A 24,425-nucleotide genomic window follows, 5' to 3' on the forward strand; every position below is an offset into this window, starting at 1 on the left:
AACACCCAGTGCTCATCATATCTCGTACCCTCCTCAATGCTGATCACCCAATTACACCATACCCTCACCCACCTCCCCTCAAGCAACCCTCAGTTTGTTTCCTATAGTTAAGTCTCTCGTGTTTTTTCTCCCTCTCTGATGACTTCCCATTCAGTTTTTCTTCCCTTCCCCTATGATCCCATGTGCTGTTTCTTATATTCCACATATGAGTGAAACAGTAGGATAATTGTCTTTCTCTGATTGACTTATTTCACTCAGCATAATACCTTCCAGTTCTATCCATGTCAATGCAAATAGTAAGTATTCATCCTGTCTGGTGGCTGAATAATATTCCATTGCCTAAATATCTCATATCTTTTTTATCCATTCATCTATCCACAGGCATATCAGCTCTTTCCACAGTTTGGCTATTGTAGACATTGCTGCTATAAACAATAGGGTGCAGATGCCCCTTCGGATCACTGCATTTGTATCTCTGGGGTTGATACCTAATAGTTCAATTACAGAATGGGAGAAGATATTTGCAAATGACATACCATAAACTCTTCTGAACATGGGAGTGCTTCTCCCTCTCAGTAGAATTGGTCTGCCATGGCTGGCCAGCCCTTCTATCCTCAGCAGCCCATTGTTAAACAACCAACACCCACAGTTCCTCATCAGACAAAGGAGAAAGAATTGACGGGAGCTCATATGGAGTATATATGGAAAAAAAAAAAAAAAAAAGAGCAAAAAGTTCCTGTCAAGTTTTCAGACTGGTTTTCTAATGTGGGCAGGCAAAATGTCACTAGAGGTCATTTCCAAAGGTGGGATCCAAAAAACATTTTCAGAAATATTAATAAAGAATCGTCCAACAAGAGAAAAGGAACGAAGAGAAAAAATACAAATCATTGCATAATTATTACAGGTGAGGCACTGTCCTTGGAGTTTTCACATGTGATTTCATTTTATCCTCACAGAAAGAATTCTAGGACAGAAAGTTTTACCCTTAGTTTTTTAAATAAGAACTCAAGAAAAGCTGAGTTACTTTATCCAGGTCATACAGCCATTCCTTTCATCTTGCTCAAAGATCCATGGTCCATTCATTATTTGGTTCCCGCCAGGTGCACAAAGGAAGCTTAGAATGTGGCAGCTTCCAGAGCAAAAATGATATCTGGAGAACACAACATGCTCCCTTTCAGTGATACTTTAAAATCATGCTCCAGTGATGTCTAAAACTAATATTATAAAGTAAAATAAATGCAGGTTTTGAGGCCAAAGAGGCAAGACCTGATTTTGTGGGTCTATGTTTAAACTCTGTTCCAAAGGTCTTTACCTTGGGCTACCAACCATGTCATGCTTGAGGCTTATTGAAGCAACAAATAATAAGACATAATAAAGAATCAAAAGCTCAAACTCAAACATCTAAGGTTGGATTCATGCAATTTTCAAAACAAGAACATGTTGCAGTTTGGGGCACACGGCAGCAACCTAAGAAAATAAGATTTATTTGAAGACAGCCAAACACCAACAACATCACAGGATAAATTATGGTGGCCACAAAGAGTCATGAATGGAGCCCTCAGTTTCCCCACAGTAATTTCAAGGACATTAGTGAAAATCTCTGACTAACATGAAGAAAAATGAGCTATACACAACACACATATGAAATGCCATCTTGTGATTAATGAATTGCATTGTACTATTTTTACACTTTGGGAAGCATATTACACAGATGTAACCTTTATGGTTGATTAAATAGGATGTTTAGGGCTTATTGCAGAAAAATTGTCAGAAATAATCTACCACCCGCATTTTTCTTTTACCTTTTATTTTGAAATAATTATAGATTCACAGGAAGATACAAAAAAAAATCTTTTCCATGCACCTTTCACCCAACCTCCCCTAGTGTTAATATCTTTCATAGCTATAATATAGTATCAAAACCAGGAATGGACATTGATACAGTCCACAGAACCTACTCAGACTTTACTGGCTTTACACATGCTCTTGTGTGTCTAGGTGTGTGTGTCTCTATGCAGTTTCACCACATGTGCATCTTTGTGTAACCAACAAACATTCAAAACAGTATTATCACAACAAAGCCCTCTCAGGCTATTCATTTATTAGTATACTCACTCCACTTTTTAGTAACCTCCATCCCAAGCGTGGACAACTGCTAATCAGCTCTCCATCTATATAATTTTGTTACTCAAGAATGTTATATAAATGGAATCACAGTATGCAGCCTTTTGAGATTGGCTCTTTTCTTTCAGGATAATTGCTTTGACATCCATCCAAGAAGGTTTTGCACAGATAAATAGCTTATTCCTTTCTATTGCCGAGTTTCATTCCACGGTATGGATACATCAGTTTGACCATTCACTGACTGAAGACCATGTGGGTTGCTTCCAGTTTTTGCCTATTATGAGTAAAGCTGCTGTGAACATTTGTGTACAGAGTTTTGAGGTCACACTGGTTTTCATTTTACTGGAATTGCCCAAGAGAGCAATTGTTAGGTTATAGGGTAAGTATGTATTTAGTTCTAAAAACCATTATACTCATGTTCAGAGTAGCTGAATCATTGATATTTTTACCAGCAATATGTGAGAGATTTTCCACATATTCACCAGCATTTGGTGTTAATCATGCTATTTTTTTCTTTAGCCATTTTGATAGGTGAGTTGTAATATCTCACTGTGGTTTTGATTTGCATTTTCCTAACGGCTAAAGATGTTGAGTAACTTTTCATGAGTTTTCTTGCCATCTGTGTATGCAATATGGTGAAACACCTCCTCATATCTCTTTCCCATTTTCTAGCAAGATTTTTTTGTTCTCTTCACAAGGCCTTCCCCAAATCAAAAATGTTTACTGAAGTTCGTTAATTTTTCCATTTTGTGTACAGTGTTTTGGTATCAAATCTAAAAAACTCTTTGCCTAACCCTAGGTCCCACAGATTTTCTCCTATATGCTTTTTGTACATGTTTTATAGTTCTGTGTTTCACATTTAAGTTCATGATCAATTTTCAATTTATTTTTATATAACATATGAATTTTAAATCATGTTAATTTTTTTGCCTGTGCATGTCTAATTCTTCCCACACCAGATGTTGAAAGGGTCAGTCTTCTTCCATTGAATTGCCTTGGCACCTTTGTCAAAGTCAGTTGTGTATTTTGTGTGAGTCTATTTCTGGGCTTTCCATTCTGCTCTACTGACGTATATGTCTACCCCTCTGCTGTTACCACATTGTCTTTATTACTGCAGCTATATTGTAAGTCTTGAAAAATGGGTAGACTGATTTTTCCCCTTTTACTCTTGTTTTTCAAAATTGTTTTGGTTATTCTAGGTCTTTTGCTTTTTTATATAAATTTTGGAATAAGCTTGTCTATGTCTACAAAATACCCCTGTGGGGCATGCCCCTTTTTATACCATTAAAAAAAAATGTTTATATGGGAAAAACCAGGCTTGATGCACACATTACCTGGGAGCCTCTCCTCTGCAGGATGAAGCTTGCCTGTGTTTGCCAATTACACTTTTAGCAAGTATTTGTCAAAGAGCAGTCCAAGGACTAAGGGCATCCCTTGGGGGGTGGGGGTGGGAAGCCATAAAAATGCAGATTCTCACAGCCCATCTTTTTCTTCTTATCTGCTACCTCCTTTACCTAAGCTCTTTTCTAGAAGGTTTGAGCTGAGCCTCATTTGCGTGGGAGGATTTTAGGACTATGTGGCCAGCAGAAAAGACGTCTGATTAAACAGCCCAAACACATTTGTAGAGTCGTCTGGGAGACTGTGTGTGGCCCCCCTCTGATCTCCTGCCACGGAAACTGAGGGAGGTCTTTGTTACATTTGAAACATGGGTAGATAAGGGCATTAAAAAAGAAAAATTCAGCCTCTAAAAACAGGACAAAACTGAAAAAGACCTTCACCTATGGGCAAAAGTTGTAGAAGAGACTGCCAGATATCTGACAAGAAAAGCAGTCACCGACAGGCATGATCATACTTGAAGAGGGCTGAGGAGAAATCGCCACCAACAGAGAAACCCGCACCTCATCCAACATGGAGTTCATGGAGAGGTGCTGAAGGGGAGCTCTGGACTATCAATCGTCTGCACTTCCTAAACCCTAAAACCATGGATTTCTGGGTTTCAGCCTGTCAACAAAGGCTTATCTTTTAAAATGTGTTTCTTTTGTTAGTGTTAAAAAGAAGAAAAACATTGAACACCTACCATGTAGTCCGTGGTGCACTGCTAATGTTTAATAATCAACTCTACAAAAGGGAAAAGCCTGATTTTGTAGGGTGTTCCAGTTTCCAAGGTGTAAATCTTCCCACCACAGTCAATTTTGAACTACCATGATGTTCCTGAGCAAAGAGTTGGGAAGACAAGCACTGTACATAGAACTATGTATTTTAACATTGGAGGCAATTGGATCTGTGAAGTTTCTTCTCTTCCTAAGAGCAGACCAAGAATACGTGGTTAGAGTTTAGGGCATTTGATTGGCATCAGAGGTTAGGCTGTTTATTTTATATACCTAGATAAATAACTTAAGAACACCAACAGTCACATCGTTTGAGTTTTGACTTTATATCTCACCCTCCTCCTAAGACTCCTCCTACACACAAACTCAGAATAACCAGAAGAACGTTAATTCCAGTGGTTTCCAAGCCTTTTGAACATCAGAACCACATCGGTGTTAATTAAGAATACAGATACTCAGTGGAAACAACCTAAATGTCCACTGTTGTGTGAATGAATAACCAAAAGATGCTATCTACACACAACGAATTCTTATTTGGCCTCAAAAAAGAAAGGAATTATGATACATGCTACAACACAAATGAACCTTTAAGATACTATGCTAGGTGAAATAAGCCAGTTCCAAAAGGACCAATGTGGTATAATTCCACTCCTACAAGATACCCGGAAGAGGCAAATTCACAGAGACAGAGAGTAAAATAGAGGTTACTGGGGGCTTAGAATGGAGAATAGGGAGTTACTATTTAGTGGGATGAGTTTCAGCTTGGGATGATGCAAAAGTTCTTAAAATGGACAGTGGTGATGGTTGCACAACAATGCAAACACATTTAATGCCACAGAACTATACATTTTTAAATGGCAATTATGCTGTATATATTTTACCACAATTAAAAAAAAAAAAAAGAAAGAATACAGATGGCTGGGCCTCACTCACTGGAAATTACAATTCACTTGGCCTGGAGTGGGACTCCAGAATCTGAATATCTCACATCAGCCCTGGCAATGCTGAGGCGCATCTAGGTTCAGGACCTCTGTGTTTTACAGAAGACAAAATGAAGATCCAGAAAGAGGTGGACTGGCGAAGGTCAAGTAACGAGTGACAGAGCTGGGAACTGATTCTGCATCTAATTCCAAGTCTAGTCCAGTTTCACTTCATTCTTCAAATGACTGAGAATTTCTATGCTTATCCTCTAATCCACAGGCCTCAGAGCACAGAATTTCCTTGTCTGGATGCCTGAACATATTACCCTGGCTTTGTATTTAGCTCCTCAATGTGGCTTTCCCTCTGGAGGTTTCAAGCTGTCACCTTTGCATTCGTGGCCTCATCGAGGTGGTCATACCACAGTCCCCAGAACCCAAAACGTCAAAAACTCCAAGCGCATTTTTAAATCTGACCCCTCTGCCTGCCCCAGGTATGGCTCAGGGAATGCCCAGACATTCTCAGGTAGTCAGAGGGCTGCTTCGTGTGGTAAGCCTCAGCTGGTCAATGCCCAAGCATGTCTGTAGATAAACATCTTGAGCCCTTTAACCAGCGAGCTACTAGAAATGTAATTAGCTGGCTCCAGTGTAAATAAGCTCATCTGAGTGAAGGATGCACTCAAGTTCATGGACATACCAATGTACTTTGTTCACCATTATCATCAGTACTGCTAAATGTCAGCCTCCCCAGCAGACAGATTTCTAAGACAAATACACAATAGCTCTCAAGATGAGACTCCTCTCAAAAAGAAAGCCTAGAACATTGATCTTAAAAGGAAAAAAAAAAAAAGTGCCAGTTTTTTTCTGAAGATAAAGAGAGTAGTCACCGATCAAAGCCCAAGAAGAATGGTTATAATTGTAGCATGATTATCATTTTTAAAATAAGACATAGATGCATGTACATCCATGCATCATCATAAATAAATACATGTCACAAATACAGACATATTGTCAATTTTGCAATTGCCAAACTCAAGCGGGAAATCAAAGAGAACCTAGACAGGTGTTGGGGGCTTCTGTGTCAAATCATTTCTTTCCTGTAGTTCCAAATGATGCACCCCAACTTTCCACTCAGAACCCCTCAATTGTTTTTCTCTTGGTCGGATAGCTTCCATGAAACAATGCCATTAGAAGCCTCAGAGGAGAGCAGAGTGTTTTGATTCCAAGACATTTTCAGATTATAAACATCACTATGATTTCATTCCTATAGTGAAACATAGGACAGCAGAGGGGGAAAATCATCTTCAAGTGCAGAGAGGTTTTACTCTTCATGGCGGGCAAGTTACAAGCAGTAACAGAATAGTTTTAAGAGCAGCTACAGAAAACTCAAAGCTAAATTAGAGGTGTGTTCTATATGCTGTGATAAAAGGAAACAGAAAATCATATCAAATTGACGGTGACTAGGAAATCTGAAGTCATCGTTGCATAATATTATTGGGTAACTTTGCACAAGACAAGGAAAGAGCTACCAAAAATTACACTGAGGTTATCACCAAGTCTGTTAACACTGAAACACACTAGAGTCAGTACCACATTAAAATACACAGAGATTTGGTGATTTTAAGGATTTTTTTTTTTAATCTTTATGGATTTCAGTGAAGAAACAGTAAAGTAACGGGAATCTAGGGCTGATTTATAAACATCCATCCATTCTTCGTTCCTGTTTATACATTGTTATTCTCTCCCTTGAATTCTTACTCAACTCTGTTTAAAGCCATGCAGAATCCCCAAAGGACTTACGATGTGTTAAGATGCATATGACTCAATAGTAACACACTGAATGTGCAGCTGACTTTATGAGTCCTAACTAGGGAAGGCTGAAATTTGGCCCAAATTTTCCTGTCTTCCTCCAACTTTCCTTTTTCCAACATATAATGGGTAGGCCACCACTGTGTGCCAGGTAGAAATCACAGATGAGACTACTATAGACGCTGCCCTCACAAAGCCTCGAGTTTAGTGGCTGTTACAGAAAATCAAAATGTTCAAACACATTTGTGCCTCCTCTTAAGAAGGAGGGATACTTAATTTTATTAAAAGTGGCTGTGGAGTTAAGGAAGTGATTCGTCGGTTCTCAGGTGAGAACTGAAGAAAGGGTACAGGTTAGCTAGATGACATCAGATGGAAAAGCAGCCCATGCAGAGAAAACAGCATGTGCAAAAGCCTATGGCAGGAGGCGGTCGGTCATAGAACACGGGGAAATGATAAAAGGTCTTCTCTCTGGAGAAGTCCAGAATAAGAGAAGGATAGAGGACAGGCAGGAGCAGGATTCTGCAGGGCTTGGTGGACACCAGACCAGAGGAAGAGAACAGCCAAGAGTCCGCATTTGTTAGCATAACAGTATGCAGTGTGATCTGTAGGCTATCTTCTAGCTCTAAGCACCATTCTCCATAGATTGTCTATTTGTTATGCATCTCAGAACGATTCTGAGTATGAGTGGTAGAATTCTAAGATGGACCCCCAGATTTCTACCCCCTAATATATCCACCTTGTGTAATCTCCGGGCTTTGACTGTAGGCAAGACCTGTGAATGTGATAAATGGCACTCCTGTGATTAGAGTATCTCGCCTAGCAAAGATAAAGAGAGTTTGCAGGTGTAATTAACATTCTTTTTTTTTTTTTAAGATTTTATTTATTTATTTGACCGACAGGGATAACAAGTAGACAGAGAGGCAGGCAGAGAGAGAGGAAGGGAAGCAGGCTCCCTGCGGAGCAGAAAGCCCAATGCCGGGCTGGATCCCAGGACTCTGGAATCACAACCCGAGCCGAAGGCAGAGGATTTAACCCACTGAGCCACCCAGGCGCCCCTGTAATTAACATTCTTAATCAGTTTGACTTTGAGTTATTAAAAAAGGAGATTAACCTGAGTGGGCATGATCTACTATATGGGCCCTTTAAAATGATCTACTATATGGGCCCTGCTGATCCTGAAGAAGCAAGCCATTCTATAGCTGCAAGGAACTAAATTCTACTAATAACAACATGAGCTTCAAAGATGATCTTGAGCCTCAGAGGAGACCCAGCCCTGGCTGGTCCTGAATGGAGACTTATGAGACCCAACTAAGATGTGTTAGAAGCCTAACCCATGGAAACTTTAAGGTAATAAATAAGTGTTATTTTAGGCCACTACATTTGTCATTACTTGTCATTTCCCAATAGAAACTTCACAGACTATGCATCAGTAGCTGAATGGTGAGAACACCTGTGTTCTAATACAGCTATCAGGCCCATACCTGATTGAAGCACTTTGCATATGATACAAAAGGGAGACCAGGGCCACCAGCGCCTCCAACTTGAAAACATGCTCAACTTGCCCACTTTAGAAAAGTGAAAACTGGGGTGCCTGGGTGGCTCAGTCATTAAGCATCTGCCTTTGACTCAGGTCATGACCCCAGAATCCTGGGATCAAGCCCTGCATCAGGCCCCCTGCTCAGCAGGAAGCCTGCTTCTCCCTCTCCCACTCCCCCTGCTTATGTTCTCTCTCTCACTGTGTCTCTCTCTGTCAAATAAATAAATAAAATCTTTAACAACAACAACAACAACAAAAAGATTGAAAACTGATCCACCCAAGCCCACAATAAGCCTTGGAAATCTAACCTTCTAACTTAAAGGCAACCACAAACTCTTCGTTTAAACTGCTTTCCAAAAATCTTACAGAATTTAAAAAACAAAGACCCTGAATAAATGGGCTGGGACAAGTCTGACAAGGAAAGTCAATCTCTGTTTTACGTTTTAACAACTAAAACAGATTTTTGTAAAGTATGATTTTAATGTTAACAAGATATTTTTAAACAAATAGGATCATTTTTATTTAAATGCCAAAAGAGCCTGGTTTATATTATGGGAAACCACTCTATGTAATATAACATTTTATACATATTTTTCAGTTAGAGAAAAAGAGGGGAGGAAATAAAGCCCTCTAGTTCTTTGTCTTGTTATTTTTTTTCTTGTCTTTATTTATTTTTTTTAAAGATTTTATTTATTTATTTGACAGAGAGAGATCACAAGTAGGCAGAGAGGCAGGCAGAGAGAGAGGAGGAAGCAGGCTCCCTGCCGAGCAGAGAGCCCGATGTGGGGCTTGATCCCAGGACCTGAGATCATGACCTGAGCCGAAGGCAGCGGCTTAACCCACTGAGCCACCCAGGCGCCCTTTTTCTTGTCTTTAAAAACCTATAAACAACCCCCCCCCTCAAATTTCTGGGGCTGAGTAGATAAAATTAGTTACACTGTATAAGTTAAAAGATATATGCAGGCATTCCATCAATCTAATAATTTCATCAAGAAACATACCAGAAATTCTCCTAAGCTCAAAATCATGGTAAAAATAACAGTGGCCTTGGAATTGAGTAGCTGAATGGTGAAATGTTTTCTAAGGCAATGCAGTTTCTTGGGATGTTTTAAATGATATGTTAGGGTTTCAGCATTACAACTGCTAGAAGTAAAGCTAATGGATACTTTCGTTTGTTTGAAAATGAAACACGCATATACACACTGTATGCAGAGGCTGGCTCTGGAAGGTAAATGTTTATCTCCAGGAAAGGGGACCAGCTGGTCAGAGTGAAGAGGGGGAGAAAGCCTTACTGCGACCACAGATGCTTTGTGTAGTTTTAATTGTATGAATCCATTCTCTATTAAAAATATTTTAGGGCACCTGGGTGGCTCAGTGAGTTAAGCCTCTGCCTTCAGCTCAGGTCATGATCTCAGGGTTCTGGAATCGACTCCTGCATCGGGCTCTTTGCCCCGCAGGGAGCCTGCTTCCTCCTCTCTCTCTCTCTCTCTCTCTCTCTCTCTCTCTCTGCCTGCCTCTCTGCCTACTTGTGATCTCTGTCAAATAAATAAATAAAATCTAAAAAAAAAAAAAAATTTTAGGAAAGCAGGTATATACATACAAAAGACTAAAGCTCATCTAAATTGTCTCACGGGGGCACTGCTGCCATATAAACAGTCATGAATACTAAGGAGGAAAAAAAAAGTTAGGGGTTCCAAAACAAATGTCAGTTAGTAAGAAAAGTCACTGCCTCCTAAGCCACATGTTGTTTCTAATCACCTCTACAAAACTCAGCCCACATATTTCCTCTGAAATTGCAGGCCCACCCAGGCTATAAAAGCCCGTGAAGGGAGAAGGGGTATGGCAAAGGCAAAGAAGAAAACGGAGGTCAGCGTGGCCCTCTCTCCTTCATTTCTGGAGCCCTACTGATTCTCCAGGTCTCTCGTCTCTTCTTACCTCACAGGCAGTGTAATACCAGGAATAAAAGCAGTGGGAGTCTGAGTCCCCTTCCCCACCTCTCAGCAACTGTGGGATCTTCAACAACATCACTTCATATCCTTAAACATCAGTTTCCCAATCTGTTACATCAGAATAACAATAACCACTCCCTCAGGGCTAAATATAAAAAAAAAGCTATAAAAACCTAAAGATTCGGATTTGTCATTCCTTCCAAAATCTTCTCTAACTATAGTTCACAATATAATTTAAATGAATATTAGAGCATTACCCTGGGGACAGCTCATTCCTTTTTTGCAATGTGAAAACTGTGGCAAATTGCATCTGGGTAAAGCACATATAAATCATTACCACAGAATCTGGTCATGTCTAAAAAAAGGAAAACAAAGGTTGAGCAAAGAGCCACTCTTGTTTGGGCGACAATCAATTTACCCTTAGGAGGGCCAAAAGAACTTTGGTTAAAAGAAAACAACCCAATGTTTATAGCAGCAATGGCCACGGTCGCCAAACTGTGGAAAGAACCAAGATGCCCTTCAACGGACGAATGAATAAGGAAGATGTGGTCCATATACACTATAGAGTATTATGCCTCCATCAGAAAGGACGAATACCCAACTTTTGTAGCAACATGGATGGGACTGGAAGAGATTATGCTGAGTGAAATAAGTCAAGCAGAGAGAGAGTCAATTATCATATGGTTTCACTTATTTGTGGAGCATAACAAAAAGCATGGAGGACATGGGGTGTTAGAGAGAAGGGGGTTGGGGTAAATTGGAAGGGGAGGTGAATCATGAGAGACTATGGACTCTGAAAAACAATCTGAGGGGTTTGAAGTGGCGGAGGGGGTGTGGGAGGTTGGGGTACCAGGTGGTGGGTATTATAGAGGGCATGGAGCACTGGGTGTGGTGAAAAAATAATGATACTGTTATGCTGAAAATAAATAAATGAAAAAAAAAAAAAGAAAGAAAGAAAACAACCAGATTCGCACAGGGCTAACAGCCTTTCCATCTTAAAATGGTTTTTTTGGTGTTTGGATTTTTTTTAAAGATTTTATTTATTTATTTGACAGAGAGAGATCACAAGTAGGCGGAGAGAGAGGCAGTGAGAGAGGAAGGGAAGCAGGTTCTCTGCCTAGCAAGAGAGCCCAATGTGGGGCTCGATCCCAGGACCCTGGGATGATGACCTGAGCCGAAGGCAGAGGCTTTAACCTACTGAGCCACCCAGGTGCCCCTCCATCTTAAAATGTTTAAACAATAGGACAATTTACTCTGTCAACATAGGGAGGGTGACCATTTTTAAATAAGTTTTTTTTTTATTTAAAGATTCCTATTATTCATTCCTATTATATGGTAAGTGATTGCCTCCCTCTAAACATCCCCAAAGCAGTATTATAAAAGACCTTCCAGGTCTTTTTATTATGATCACCTTCCAGGTCCCTCTCCAAACAACACCAAAAGAAGCCCTCATTCTTGACCTTGAACTATACAAAGGTAGCCTATAGTTAATAATGTTCACTCTTTTACCATTATTCATAGCTCCCTTTTACTTTGGTCAGTAATCAGTCTATATAAACAAGCCCAATCCCCTAAAAATTCTCCATGCATGCTGTGCTCTCCAAACTTCATTTATCAGAGCCCAGGATGGTTGGCCTGATTTTAGAAATTAGTATGCAAATATTTATGTTTTGCCTCTTTCATTTCATGAGACATCATAGGATATTTTTTAAATCAAATGTAAAAGTTAAACTATTAAAAAAGAAAATGCAACCCATGGGATCACGACCCATAGAAAAATAAGATAAAGCACAGAGAAATCAAAGACAAAAGAAGATTGTGGAAAATAAATTCCACTTGACAATGAAAGACTATTCTCTTATATCTTTCATCAAAGTAATGCAGACAATTAATGTTTCATGTTCTATATGAAGAGGATGGAATTTGACCCATAAATGTTGAAAACACACCTTATTCATTTATGATCCACTAATAACAAACATATATTCAGATAACAAATACATTATTGTTCATGAAAGAACCCCAAGTTAAAGGGTGAGTCTAAGTCCAAGCAAATACAGAAAAGCTGCCCAAACTGTGTTTGTCTCTTAATGATCTCATCTGTTTTCATCAAACAATTTTGAGTTTTTTCAAATTAAATTAATCTTTCCCCTCTTGTTAGGCTATTTGGATGAAATTTATAACTCCTCTAGCATAATATAATCTCAGAAGTACACTGAAATACTTGCTTGAGAAGAACTAGTTATAATTTACTTACTTTTCTGTTTTAAGGAAAATTTTGACTTCATAAGAGTTAAAAACAATTTGGTAAGCAGTGCCATCCCATAAACACCTGGCATGTAGATCAGTAAATACTTGTTGAATGAATGAATGAAACATGGACACAAATGCACACATGGATACACACACACACAACCTCTCTAAGAATTCTTTTGAAAATATGAATTGTTATATTTCTATCTCAAAGAAGATCTATCCTACAACTTCCTTTCAATATTAACATCTTTTTCAGAGGAAAATAAGTTGAAGTCATGATAGGATTCTTTTTATTATTATTATTAACATATAATGTATTATTTGTTTCAGGGCATGATAGGATTCTATTACATTTTTATCTGATCCCTTCTCTCTTCCTGGAACAATAAACAAATCAACAAAAGCTTACTCCGGATTTGTCTTAATTCAGTAGGTCTAAAGGACAGCCCAGAAACTGGCATTTTATCAAGTTCCCTAAATGATGACGAGTGGCTGATAATATCTAAGAACTATTTCACGTCTTTGTGCATACCATGACCTTCACCTGGGAGGTTTCCCTTGAACAGCCCGCTTGCTTCGGATGTGATTAACTCCTTGTTCATCCAAGTGAGCTGCCCTTTCTGGAAAGCCTTCCCTGGAACACTCCGCAGTCCCTTGCACACAAGTGGTCCTCCTCCCCTTAGGTCTGGCATAGCTTCCCTCAAGAACTTCCGCAAGGGATGCTATTACTCTGCCCCTCAGTAGAGCAAGCTTCTTGAGGGTCTGGACACTCTCTAGCTGAGCCGTGGGTCACTAACACCTTGACAAATGAATGATTTAACTTCCCTGGGCCCTTAGCTACTTCATATGTAAAATGAGAAAGATCAAAATTACCTCACCACTGTGAGTACCAAGTGTAAATCAACCGACCCAGTATCCTGCATTTCAGAAAAACAAGTCCTTTCAGAACTACTACTCTGAAGGTAATAACGAAGCTAAGGTCTGAAAACCAATCTTCAATTCCACACACACAAGGTGTCAAGGACACTAACTGAAAGGCAAAGCCCATGGCTTTTACAAGCCTTGGAGTCAGAGGTCTTGGGAGATACAAGCAGGTTCCACTTTTAATCACACCAGAAGGTGATCTATGTATAAAAGATTGTGTTTTCCTACAGGAACAATGTCCATCATCTGAAATGTGTGCTCCTCATCAGCAGCCTAGGCTCAAACAAAGAAGGAATAACTTGGAAGCACCCTTAAAGAATGGGCATGGTCATAGATCCAATAAATATAAACATCTGTAATTATTTAAAGGAATGAAATTAGGCCCACATAATCATAAATAAGCTATGAACACTAACTACAGAAGTGGCCAAATATATGACAGCACACATAGAATAAAATATGGGCATAAACATAGACATTCCATAATATGGGATTTTTATGTGGCCCAAACTTCGTTAAGAGACAGTCCAAGAAAGAATGAGCCGATAATATGCCTTCTCTTCTCCATACTTTCCACATATTAGAAGTATCAAAACAAACAATAAGTGATAATCTCGGAGTACTTTCAAATGGTTCAAATGCAGAGTATGTTGATGATTAGGATGACAAAGATACCAATAATGGCATTTCTCATCGAAAGATCAGTCTCAGAAATACGAGACAAGGAAAACATTTCCCCCTTTCTTTATCCAGCCTTTATTCTAAATTTAGTCAACTTCCAAACTGCAGTTTGGCAGCTTTGGGCCAAATTCTGTGAAAATAGTATCATTTGAGTTTTAACATGTTGACTACTATCAGTGCTTTCTAGAATACACTGAAAAGCACGAAAGCAACTGATAGCCCTCAGCTAGGTTCTTCACACTTGCTACCATTTCTCATTGAACCACAGAAAGAGGATGGAAAATGTACCCTGTACTAGGACGTAAGTGGAGAACAGGGAAGAACTGGGATACGAGTATCCATGTGTCAGTCTAAAATGAGGAATCGGCGGGAGTGACAGGGCAGGATTTTAAGGTGAAGCCAGCCAACATGTCTAAATGTTGCCAGGTGTAACACTAGCTCTCCCTTCTCTCGTCCATCACCTTTCAGGAAGAAAGGACCTAAAAACTATGAGGAGAATAGGAATGGAGACTAGTCTTGAGTTTTTTTGGAGCCCTCCAAATAATGTCCTTTTCAACTGAGCATTTGTACGCCTCCCCCATGGCACATCAATTTCCAGGTTTCTGTCCTTAAGAAACATACACATGTGTCTACAATAGTCATGGCAAGCTGGTTCCTTTCTTAGCAAATAACCGAAAAGCTAAACATCTCTCAGTGGGGAGACGTTACATAAATTACTCTACATGAATGCTATGGAATCCATACAAGGGTTAAAAAGCATGAACTGGGGGTGCCTGGGTGGCTCAGGGGGTTAAAGCCTCTGCCTTCGGCTCGGGTCATGATCTCAGGGTCCTGGGATCGAGCCTCGCATCAGGCTCTCTGCTCAGCAGGGAGCCTGCTCTCCTCTCTCTCTCTGCCTGCCTCTCTGCCTGTTTGTGATCTCTGTCTGTCAAATAAATAAATTAAAAAAAAAAAAAAAAAGCATGAACTGTCAAGGGAAAGTTCTTATGTCTTACTATGGTTGAAAAAAAATTTTTTAAGAGTTTATTTATTTACTTGAGAGAGAGAGAGTGAGTGGGAGAGAGAGCATGAGAGGGGAGAGGGTCAGAGGGAGAAGCAGACTCCATGCTGAGCACACAGCCCTATGTGGGACTTGATCCTGGGACTCCAGGATCATGACCTGAGTCGAAGGCGTTGCTTACCCAACCGGGCCACCCAGGCACCCTTGTTGAAATATTCTTAAAAAACAAACTATAAAAGATGATGTAACATTTAATTCCATTTATGTAAAAATAAGCCACACATATGAAATTACGTATATATGTATATGCATATATGTATGAATAAATACATAATAAACTAAAAAAGTTCTGAAAAGACCCAATAAATTGAAAAGAGTTGTTATTTCTGAGAAGTGTGGATTTTTGTAGTTCAAATAAGACTTTTTTCCCTCTTGTTTACATTTTTTTGGTATGAAAATATATTAATGTAACAGGTATCAAACTGAAGTTAAAATTATATAATTATGCTAGAAAGGGAAAGAGGAAGAGAGAAAAGTCCCAACGAGTGATGGGAAGTGGGTTAGCAATTCTGGGGGATTGAGCTCTCTCCCATTTATTACACAACTGAATAACTGGGAACAAGTTTTGATAAATATTCACCAACCTTAAACATTCGAGTTGTATTTTTTTGGCCATAATCTATTTTACTTTATCTCTTACACCGTCATTGTAGTAATATACAATTTCCAAATAAGGGGAGAGTACATAGAGTCAGAGAAACATGATGGCCTCACAGCTACAAAGTGCAAAGAGTTTTTAAAATCATCTCAAAGATGTGTTTATCAGAGTAGCTATCAACCAACAGCCTGTAAGTATGTGGTTCTCATTCCCTCCACAAAAAGGTCCACCCTGTCTTCCTGTCCTTTCTTCATCTGGTAGCAGTGATTCTCAAGCCTTAACCCCCATGAGAGGGCCAATAGAGAGCTGGAAATGTAGACCCAGGGACCCAGGCCCAGGGCTTCTGATACAACAGGCCTGCAAGCCTGCTGGTGATGCCACACTGTATGCCCCATCTCCATCATTTTCTAGCTCTGTGACCTTGGGAAAGTCACTAAACCCCTGGGTGCTACCATGTTTTCATTTGCAAAATGGCGTTATGGTAGCACCTACCTCCCTAAGCTGTGGAGACTTCATGCCTTGCTCTGAGTAAGGATTGCCTGTAGCAGGTGCTGCTATTTTGATGAAGAGGATGGTGCTCTCAGTTTATTATTATTATGATTATTATTAGGGGGTAAGGCTCAGGAATCTACATCTAACAAGTGATTCTGCAGTCCACTGCATTTTCAGAATTACTGCTTACACTCATGATTCCATCAGATAAGAGAAAGGACTGACAAAAAATAATACTTAAGGGAAAGTCAAAGCAGCGAGCCAGCTTTCACTACTGCTTCACCCAGTTAGCAATGCTGGATTTCACCTTCCTGCATGCCTCACTCTTCTAGAAGGGCTGTCTCTGCTGGGAGGCCTGGTAGATCTACACCGTCTACCCATCCCACCAGGTCAGATACGTGCTATGCTTACCTCTCCAACAGTCCTGACCACACTGTGGCCTAGTGTGTTTGGTGAGCAGCTTTAGAATGAGCCTTAGGTGGTACCCCTGAATATAAATGCCCTTCAAAATACAGATGAATTAAGTCCATCAGCTCTCTCTTTACCATGTGTTAACTCATCCAAAACCAGAAGCTCCCTTTCTTTGCGAAGGAAAATTAATTGCATATTAGTCCCTGATCCAATCAAAATTATTTGACCCTGAGACAATCTTGCCTAAACATCATTCTGCTCTAAAATACAGTATTATTGACAAAATTCTCATTAATACAATTCCTTCCGGAGTCACCCTCCTTGAATCAGAAAAGTCAAAACTCACAGTGTTGGCATGGAGGACGATGTTTGGAAGAGGACTTAGGAGAAACACAGCTACTGTCTCCGAATTTCTGCTGCACACTAAAGGTTTGTTGTGTTACTGCTGTTCCCCAGTGTGAACAAAGGGCACAAAAGGGTTAAGGAGAGGTCCATCCAGATTCCTTTGGAAACCAAACCCAGAGTTGTCTGTGGGTTCACACTAATGTCTTCTCTTTACCCAGGGAACACTCCTCCTGATTCTCTCTTTCCAGTCCTTACTTCACTGTACCTGATCTTTGGTTTCAGCTGTTTGTTTTTAATCTTGCCCAAAGCTAAAATCCAAGATACAACCTCGATGCCCCAAAATGGAAAATGACCCAGTGAATGGTATTACCTTCCCACAATGGAATCATTTGTACCCATCAAGGGCCAATATTTCCAAATAAGTTGAAAAGATATTATACCCTGAGGTTAAGTGGAAATTTTTTTTTAATAATGCAACCTAAGTTCTAAGATATCAGCTAAATAAACACTTTTATACAGGAAAAAAAATACAGAAAGAAATATTCCAAATATTAACAATTGTAACTTTTGGGTGGTGGGATTGTGAGCAAATTTATTTTCTGCTTTCCCACAGTTCAGACTATTTTTTAAAGCGTCTTCTATGAGCATATGTTACTATTCTGATCAGAAAAGCATAAACTGGTAGCTAAGAGCAAATACAGTTGTGTCTCTTAACATCCACAAGACAAATACTATGTGATAAAGCAGAAATAAAGAAAATGAAGTAGGTAACTCTAACATCAACCACCAGAGCTTGAGAAGTCTGATGCATTCGTGAGTCTCCCTCATACATGACCACCTCGGGGCAGGTTGGGGATTTTGATCTCCCCCAAAAGGCTGACGCCACTATCCGAAAGAGATCTCAGGCCACTGAATTTGATGGTCTATTCTTGGGTCCAGTTTAATTTGAAGAAGCTTATCTTCTTAAGCTCAAAAAGACACTCAGGAAACGGATGCGTCTTGGGTATCTCTTTCCCTTGGAAGATTAGGATAATCAGAGGAAAGAATGATGATGCAGGAAACAGCAGGACAATCAGGAAAGACGGTGACACACTACAGCAACAGAAAGTTCCCTTCTGTACCACAGTTAACAGGCAAACAGAACCAGAAGCCTTGGGCATGTTCCCGTAACACACACGACACTTCCAGTCTGTGGTGTCTAACTGGCCTCTCGCTGGCAAGGCAGCCTTGCTAAGCACGGAAAGATAAAGAGGACAAACAAGCAGTTTAAAAATGAAGAATGAAAAGAGGCGCTTCTTTAAGATGAAACAACAGTAAGTTGGACACACATTGGCTTGCTAATGTGTTTTCGCTGGAATCACTTTATCTGACCATCTGCTTGGGAGACTGCTGACAAATGAACATTTCAGGCCTTGCATTGATAGCTCTTGGAAGTCACATGGGTAAAACATCTGACTCCCAACTCATAGGAAGGGGGTGATAGGTAAATGGCCGATTGAGAAGGCTCTGAAAAAATATCATCCACCCTACTCGTCCTTGTCCCAAAAGGCTTCAGAAGGGTTAACCTAACCCTAACCCTAACCCAAGCCTAACAAGTATTTCAAGAGCACCTACTATGCTTACATTAACTGAGAAATGCTTACCCCCCAGGCACTGTGCTAAGCACTTTGAATGGAGACCTTCCCACTCAATTCCCTCCAACGCAGCTACTATCCCCATCTCATGGGAGGGAACTGGGGGAGACAGATTCCAAGTCTGCACCTGCTCAAGTGGAAATGTGGAAATGCTCAGTGGAAATTCCTGGGCTACCATAATAAATTATCACAAGCTTGGTGGCTTCAAACAACAGACATTTATTCCCTCATAACCCTGGAGACCAGGAACCCCAAATCAGGGTGTTGGCAGGGCCACACTTCATGTGAAGGCTCCAGGAAAGAGCCCCTCCTTGCCTTCTCCTGTCTCCTGGTGACTCTAGGTGCTCCTTGGCTTGTGATGGCATAATTCTAATCTCTGTCTTTGGTTTTATTTTGCTTTTTTAGCTTTTAGTTTTTTTAACAATGACTATAATTTGCTATGATAATCATGGTTATTAATAAGTAACTTGGCAAGATCTAGTTTAGTGGTTTCCCCATCCAGACTCTTGGGAGCTTTTTTACAAAAAGAGATGCCCAGCCCCTTCCCCAGAACAAATGAATCCGAGTCCCAGGGCACAGAGCCAAAGTATTTCTATCTGCCTCTCTCATAATATGGCTGTCTTCTCTGTGTGTGTGTGTCTGTCTCCTCTTCTTGATGTAAATACACCAGTCATATTGGATTTGGGGCCACCCTCAACCAGTATGACCTGATCTTCACTAATAACACTTGCAAAGATCCTATTTCCAAATGAGGTCACGTTCTGAAGTTCCTAGTGGACTCAAACTTTGGCAAACACTCTGCACCCAGGACTGCAGGATTCTGGAGTGGCCCACACAGGCCCACATCCTGAGCTGCGGTGCTCTTGGGCCTCCAGAGGGCCCCACTCTGTTCGATAATATCTACACACACGCCAGGTGACGTCAGAGCTGCCCTGGCTCCCGTCCCCAAGGAGCTAGCAGTTCACTGAATATACGTGAGGTGAAGAAGGAAAAGCACATCACCGAAGTATCTCTGTGGACTTCTGTGTGCTACAGAAACCTAGAGGGGAAGGGATGAGGGACAGCCAGGGACCTTGAGCATCTGGACCCCTGGGGAAGGGAGACCTGTGCTGAGGCCAAGAGGCCACACCAGGAAGAGCAGGCTCAGAAGGAGGCATTGGAGGACCACGGTTAAGTTGGGGGAAGGATATGTTCAAGAGGCTCCAAAGGCAAAGGAAGGAACTTTGATTCAATTTGGAAGGAAAGAAAAAAATTAATAGGGGCCACAACGATAACTTCATTTGTTGTGGCTTCAATTAAAGACTCCTCTGGCGGAGGAAGACAGGGCAGGCGTGCAGCCTAGAAAATGGCTGCAACTTCTAGACAGAGTAAGTTGTGCGCCTGCGCGAACCCGCACCCAAGGGTGCTGCTCCCATGTTTGCAGTTTTTCTGCCACACTTCAGCAGCTTGATTGGAAAGTAAGTTGAACTTGCACGTGTCCCCCATACTTTCATCCCTCCGTCAGCAGAGTCCCCGTTGCTACCGACCTCCCCAAACTCACACAAACAGACATACACACGAGCTTCCCTCCAACACCCACTCGCACCCCGGCCAAGAGCTGAGTAAAGAGGAAGGTGAGAAAAAGAGAAATAAAAATGCCCAAAGCAGCAGCCAGAAGAGAAGGCGGAGGAGACATAAATCACCTTTGCACCGCTCACAGCAGGCTCCCCTCTGCTTGATGGCAAGGGCACAGTCTCTCGACAGCACGGGGCACTTCTCTCTCTTACAGGTCACTTCCTTGTTCTAGGCAGAAAAAGACAAGAGACATTTCAAAGAAACTCCAAACAGAACCCCCCCGTATCCTGACACATGCCTGAGGTTTTGCTAGCCTCCCTCTTCCTATCTTACTTTCATCTTGGCCAGAAACACTCATGCAAGCGTTCTGCTCTCTCCCTGGAACAGAAATATTCATCCAGAAACACAGGACTTTTGAGATTAGGCGCACATGAGCGGGGAATGAAAAGTCCCCTCTTTAGAAACCAATGCCACCTAGATAACTGAGCATGCCAAGAGTAAAGCTTTCTCCCACTCTGTTCTAAGGTTTCTTTTCAGTACACACTATAGAAACGATAATATTTGTGTAAATCATATTTTGCCCATTGGGCTACCTGGGCCAGGACTACATCGTGAGAACAAAAATATTTGCACACAGCCGTCCAACAATCCTTAATAGTAGAGTGCATTAAAATGCAGCAATCTAAAGTTCCAACTCAAATAATGACAAAGTTGAGTATTGAATCAGCTCAGAAAGAGAAAAAATAATATTCCTCATGCCAAGCAGAGACACAGTCGTCAGTGTTTTATAGCCACAGGACAGCTGCATTATATTAGCACTTATGCTAATGAAGTGTGGTGAGTATTTGCATCTTCGGTTTTATCCTGAAAGGTTAGCTGTTAAAATGTCTCAGAGAAGATCCAAACATGATGTATATGCCTGTTTATACACAGGCTGGATGCACGTGCACAGAACATACTATGTCACAAAACTTAATAAGATCTGAGCTTCAGTAAGTTTCTTCTAGATGCTACACGCTAAGTGCTACGGCTTTCATTCCTATTAAAATTCTGTGAGATAAGTATTATTACTATTCCCACTTTATGGACACGAACACTGCTCAGAGAAGGTGAAAGATCTGAGTAATCGACTCTCTTCTTTCCCCCCCTTTCTGGTGTCTGTGATAAGAAAGGGGGCATTCATGGAGCTAGCCTCACTTACCCCTACAGTCCTGCAGTCCTCATCCTAAGCTGTAAATCAAGACTCTGTGTGGTACTTCACAAAGACCAGCACTGTCTCCCATCCCCATGGTGGGAGTTCAGATCGGATTGACCCTAAGGACCAGGCCTAGATGTTTCCCCAAGCTCTCCAGGTAATTCCACTGTGCACCCAGGGCTGAGAACCATGACTCTGCAAAGAGCATTCTCATGCCCAGTGAGGCTGAGATGAGTTTGGGAGCTGTCCACAGTTCCTCAGTGATGGCAGACGTACCATCTGAACCCACTTGTCCCAGCTCCAAGTCCTCCCAAGTTCCTTCCCTCACCCTCTCCTTTCCTAAGGATGGTGGAGTCAAGACCACCTGCAAGTCGCAGGCCTTCAGTGGATTCTCGTGATTTTTCTTAAATCACAAACATAATAACACAGTATGGTCACAATTCAAATTAAAGAGGTCTGTTTTAAAAAATTAAGAGTGTCCCTCCACTACCACTAAAGTAATCATGAACAACGACCAGGTGTATATGCTGTTTAGCATTATTAACAGTGACTTCATCTGGCAAAGTACAGTTCCTGCAAGCTGTCGTTTGATACCGACGCCCCCACACCAAGACGTCTGTGAAGTGAACATGCTTTCTAAGCAGAACATCTGTCATGACGGCTCATGCAAAGAGGGAAGGGCCACCCCCAAGTGTATCTCCTCTCTGAAGGGAAAAATCCTCAGACATGGGGAATTCGAAACTTGAAGGGCGGACACAGGTGGTGTGAGTCACAATTCGGGGTCTGATAAATAGGAAGATACACACTTTCTTAAATATAGGAACTCTTTGCTAAATTAGAAACCTGGGAGCCAGTCAAAATCTATAACAGGATCCCAAGATTCATAATAAATAGCTTGTAACTATAGTCCAGCACAAAAGTTATTCCAACCAGATGTTTTGTAGCTTCACATCTGGAATTTTTTTGTACACACACACACACACACACACACATACACACCCCGAATCTAAACTTTAGCTGTAGGTTTAGTGGGGGATTTCCCCCTTCTAATAACATTTGGAGTTTTTTTTTATATATATATTCTACCAAACTGCCATATCTGCTCATTTCCCTGATGTCTGGCTGGCATGGATATGAAGCACATGCTTAGACTCCCAGACCCTCGAAGAAAGTACAAAAAACTACAGAGAATTGCTCCTAGGACCCTGATTCCTCTGTCTCCTTAATTGAGTCCAGCAGCTACAGAGTAAATTTAAGCACAGGTTAATTAAGACCACTTGCTTCGCTTTCACTGATTTTGCCAAGAGACAAAAGCACTGGGCTCCAGCCAGTGGCTCTGGTGAGAAGCGGCGCGCACAAAGCCATGTCTGTAGGTGTCCATCTCTACTGGCCTCCTCATCTCACTGTGCGCCAAGTGTCCTCTGCTCTGAAGCGAGGCCATGTCTCATTTGGTTCACTTTTCCACTCAAGAAACCTTTTCTGGTGCGGATTCATCCTTACCAAACATGCTCTATGTACTGGGCTCGGCGCTAAGAATTTGATATGCATTATTTCACACACACACACACACACACACACACACACCCACATCACCCCCATGTTACAGATGGGGAACCAAGGTTAAGATACTTGCCCACGCGTCACCCAAAAGGCAGATCTGGAAGTCAAAAAGAGGTCTGACTCCAAAGGCAAACGTTTAAATGATGCACTTTGCAACTTCCCAGGCATTCAGGATACGCACAAGAACAAAACAATGTCCGGACCCAGAGGCCCCAGGGGAGATTGGCGCCTCCCTTGTGGTTCTGCACGTGTGAAATGAGCTCTCTAACAGGAGCAGGAGAACGCCACAGGGCTGTGTCAACACCAACCATGGGAAGGTTTACAAATACCAGCCGTTTTCTGGCCATGAGGAGGGTTATGCCGTTTTGGATGTTGATAGGTAGCTGTGTCTATCATACCTCTGAAAGCCAGACTGCCATCCTTGAACAAACTTGGGTTTGAAGATCCCCAAATCTAAGCAACAGAGAAGAATGGTAGAAAAGCACTGGAGGAAAACATCAGAACATTCTAAAACAAAAAACAAAAAACAAACAAACAAACAAAATGGACCTAGCCGGTGTAGAAGAGTAATAAACCTTACACATTTTCCATCCTTAGTCTGTCTCCTTGTGCTTATCACTTTCTAGCGTCAGCCAGTTTGTGATTTACCTGCTGTCAAAGGTGTTTGCATTATTGCCTCCTTTCTGAAAGACCAAATATATCAAAATCCAAAACACAGCCTCTGGAGACACGTGAAATGAAGTGCCAACATGCAAAAGTAAAAGAGGGGCACAGGGAGTAAAAAAGAAAAAGTCTACATGGCTGGCAACAAAGCTCTATAAGGATGTGAGCCAAACCACAGCCTCAGCCACAGCCAAGTTCAAACCGAATTCCAGCAGCCAGCTTGCTGTGTCTGAGGTCTGCCACTAGGTGGTAGCACAGAGTTCCCTGGGCTTCGAAATTGGGACCATGAGACCTGATAGTGGCTCCGGAGCATTTTTCAGTGTCTTGTGTGGAGGGACACAACCTCTCACTGAAGGGGGTTATAGAGAAGATAGCACATCACCACTGTGCTATAGAGAAGATAGCAGATCACCACTGTGAGATTTTCCTGTCTGCTTTCTGCAACTAGAAAAACATGTTTTTGACATGTTTTTGTTCGATTTCAAGCCAATGTCTTGAAGATATTTTTTTCTAAGATTCTTCCAGGACCAATCCTATTATGAAATATGGAAAGTATTACCTGACCTTTCATTTATATTTTAAAAATAATAATAAAATAGAAATCTGGA

General features: G+C 41.1%; 1 protein-coding gene across 5 annotated transcripts in view; it reads right to left on the reverse strand.

Moving 5' to 3' along the window:
- The window catches only part of BMPER (BMP binding endothelial regulator), a 247,090-nt gene that overhangs the window by 192,535 nt on the left and 30,130 nt on the right, over positions 1-24,425 (reverse strand). For all 5 annotated transcript variants that reach the window (XM_082691759.1, XM_082691758.1, XM_082691761.1 and 2 more), the window contains exon 3: positions 20,528-20,627. In XM_082691759.1, coding sequence (XP_082547885.1) covers positions 20,528-20,627 — 100 coding nt within the window. The remainder of the gene's footprint in view (positions 1-20,527; positions 20,628-24,425) is intronic.

The sequence above is a fragment of the Mustela nivalis genome (assembly GCF_964662115.1).
Source record: "Mustela nivalis genome assembly, chromosome: 12".
Classification (NCBI taxonomy): Eukaryota; Metazoa; Chordata; class Mammalia; order Carnivora; family Mustelidae; genus Mustela; species Mustela nivalis.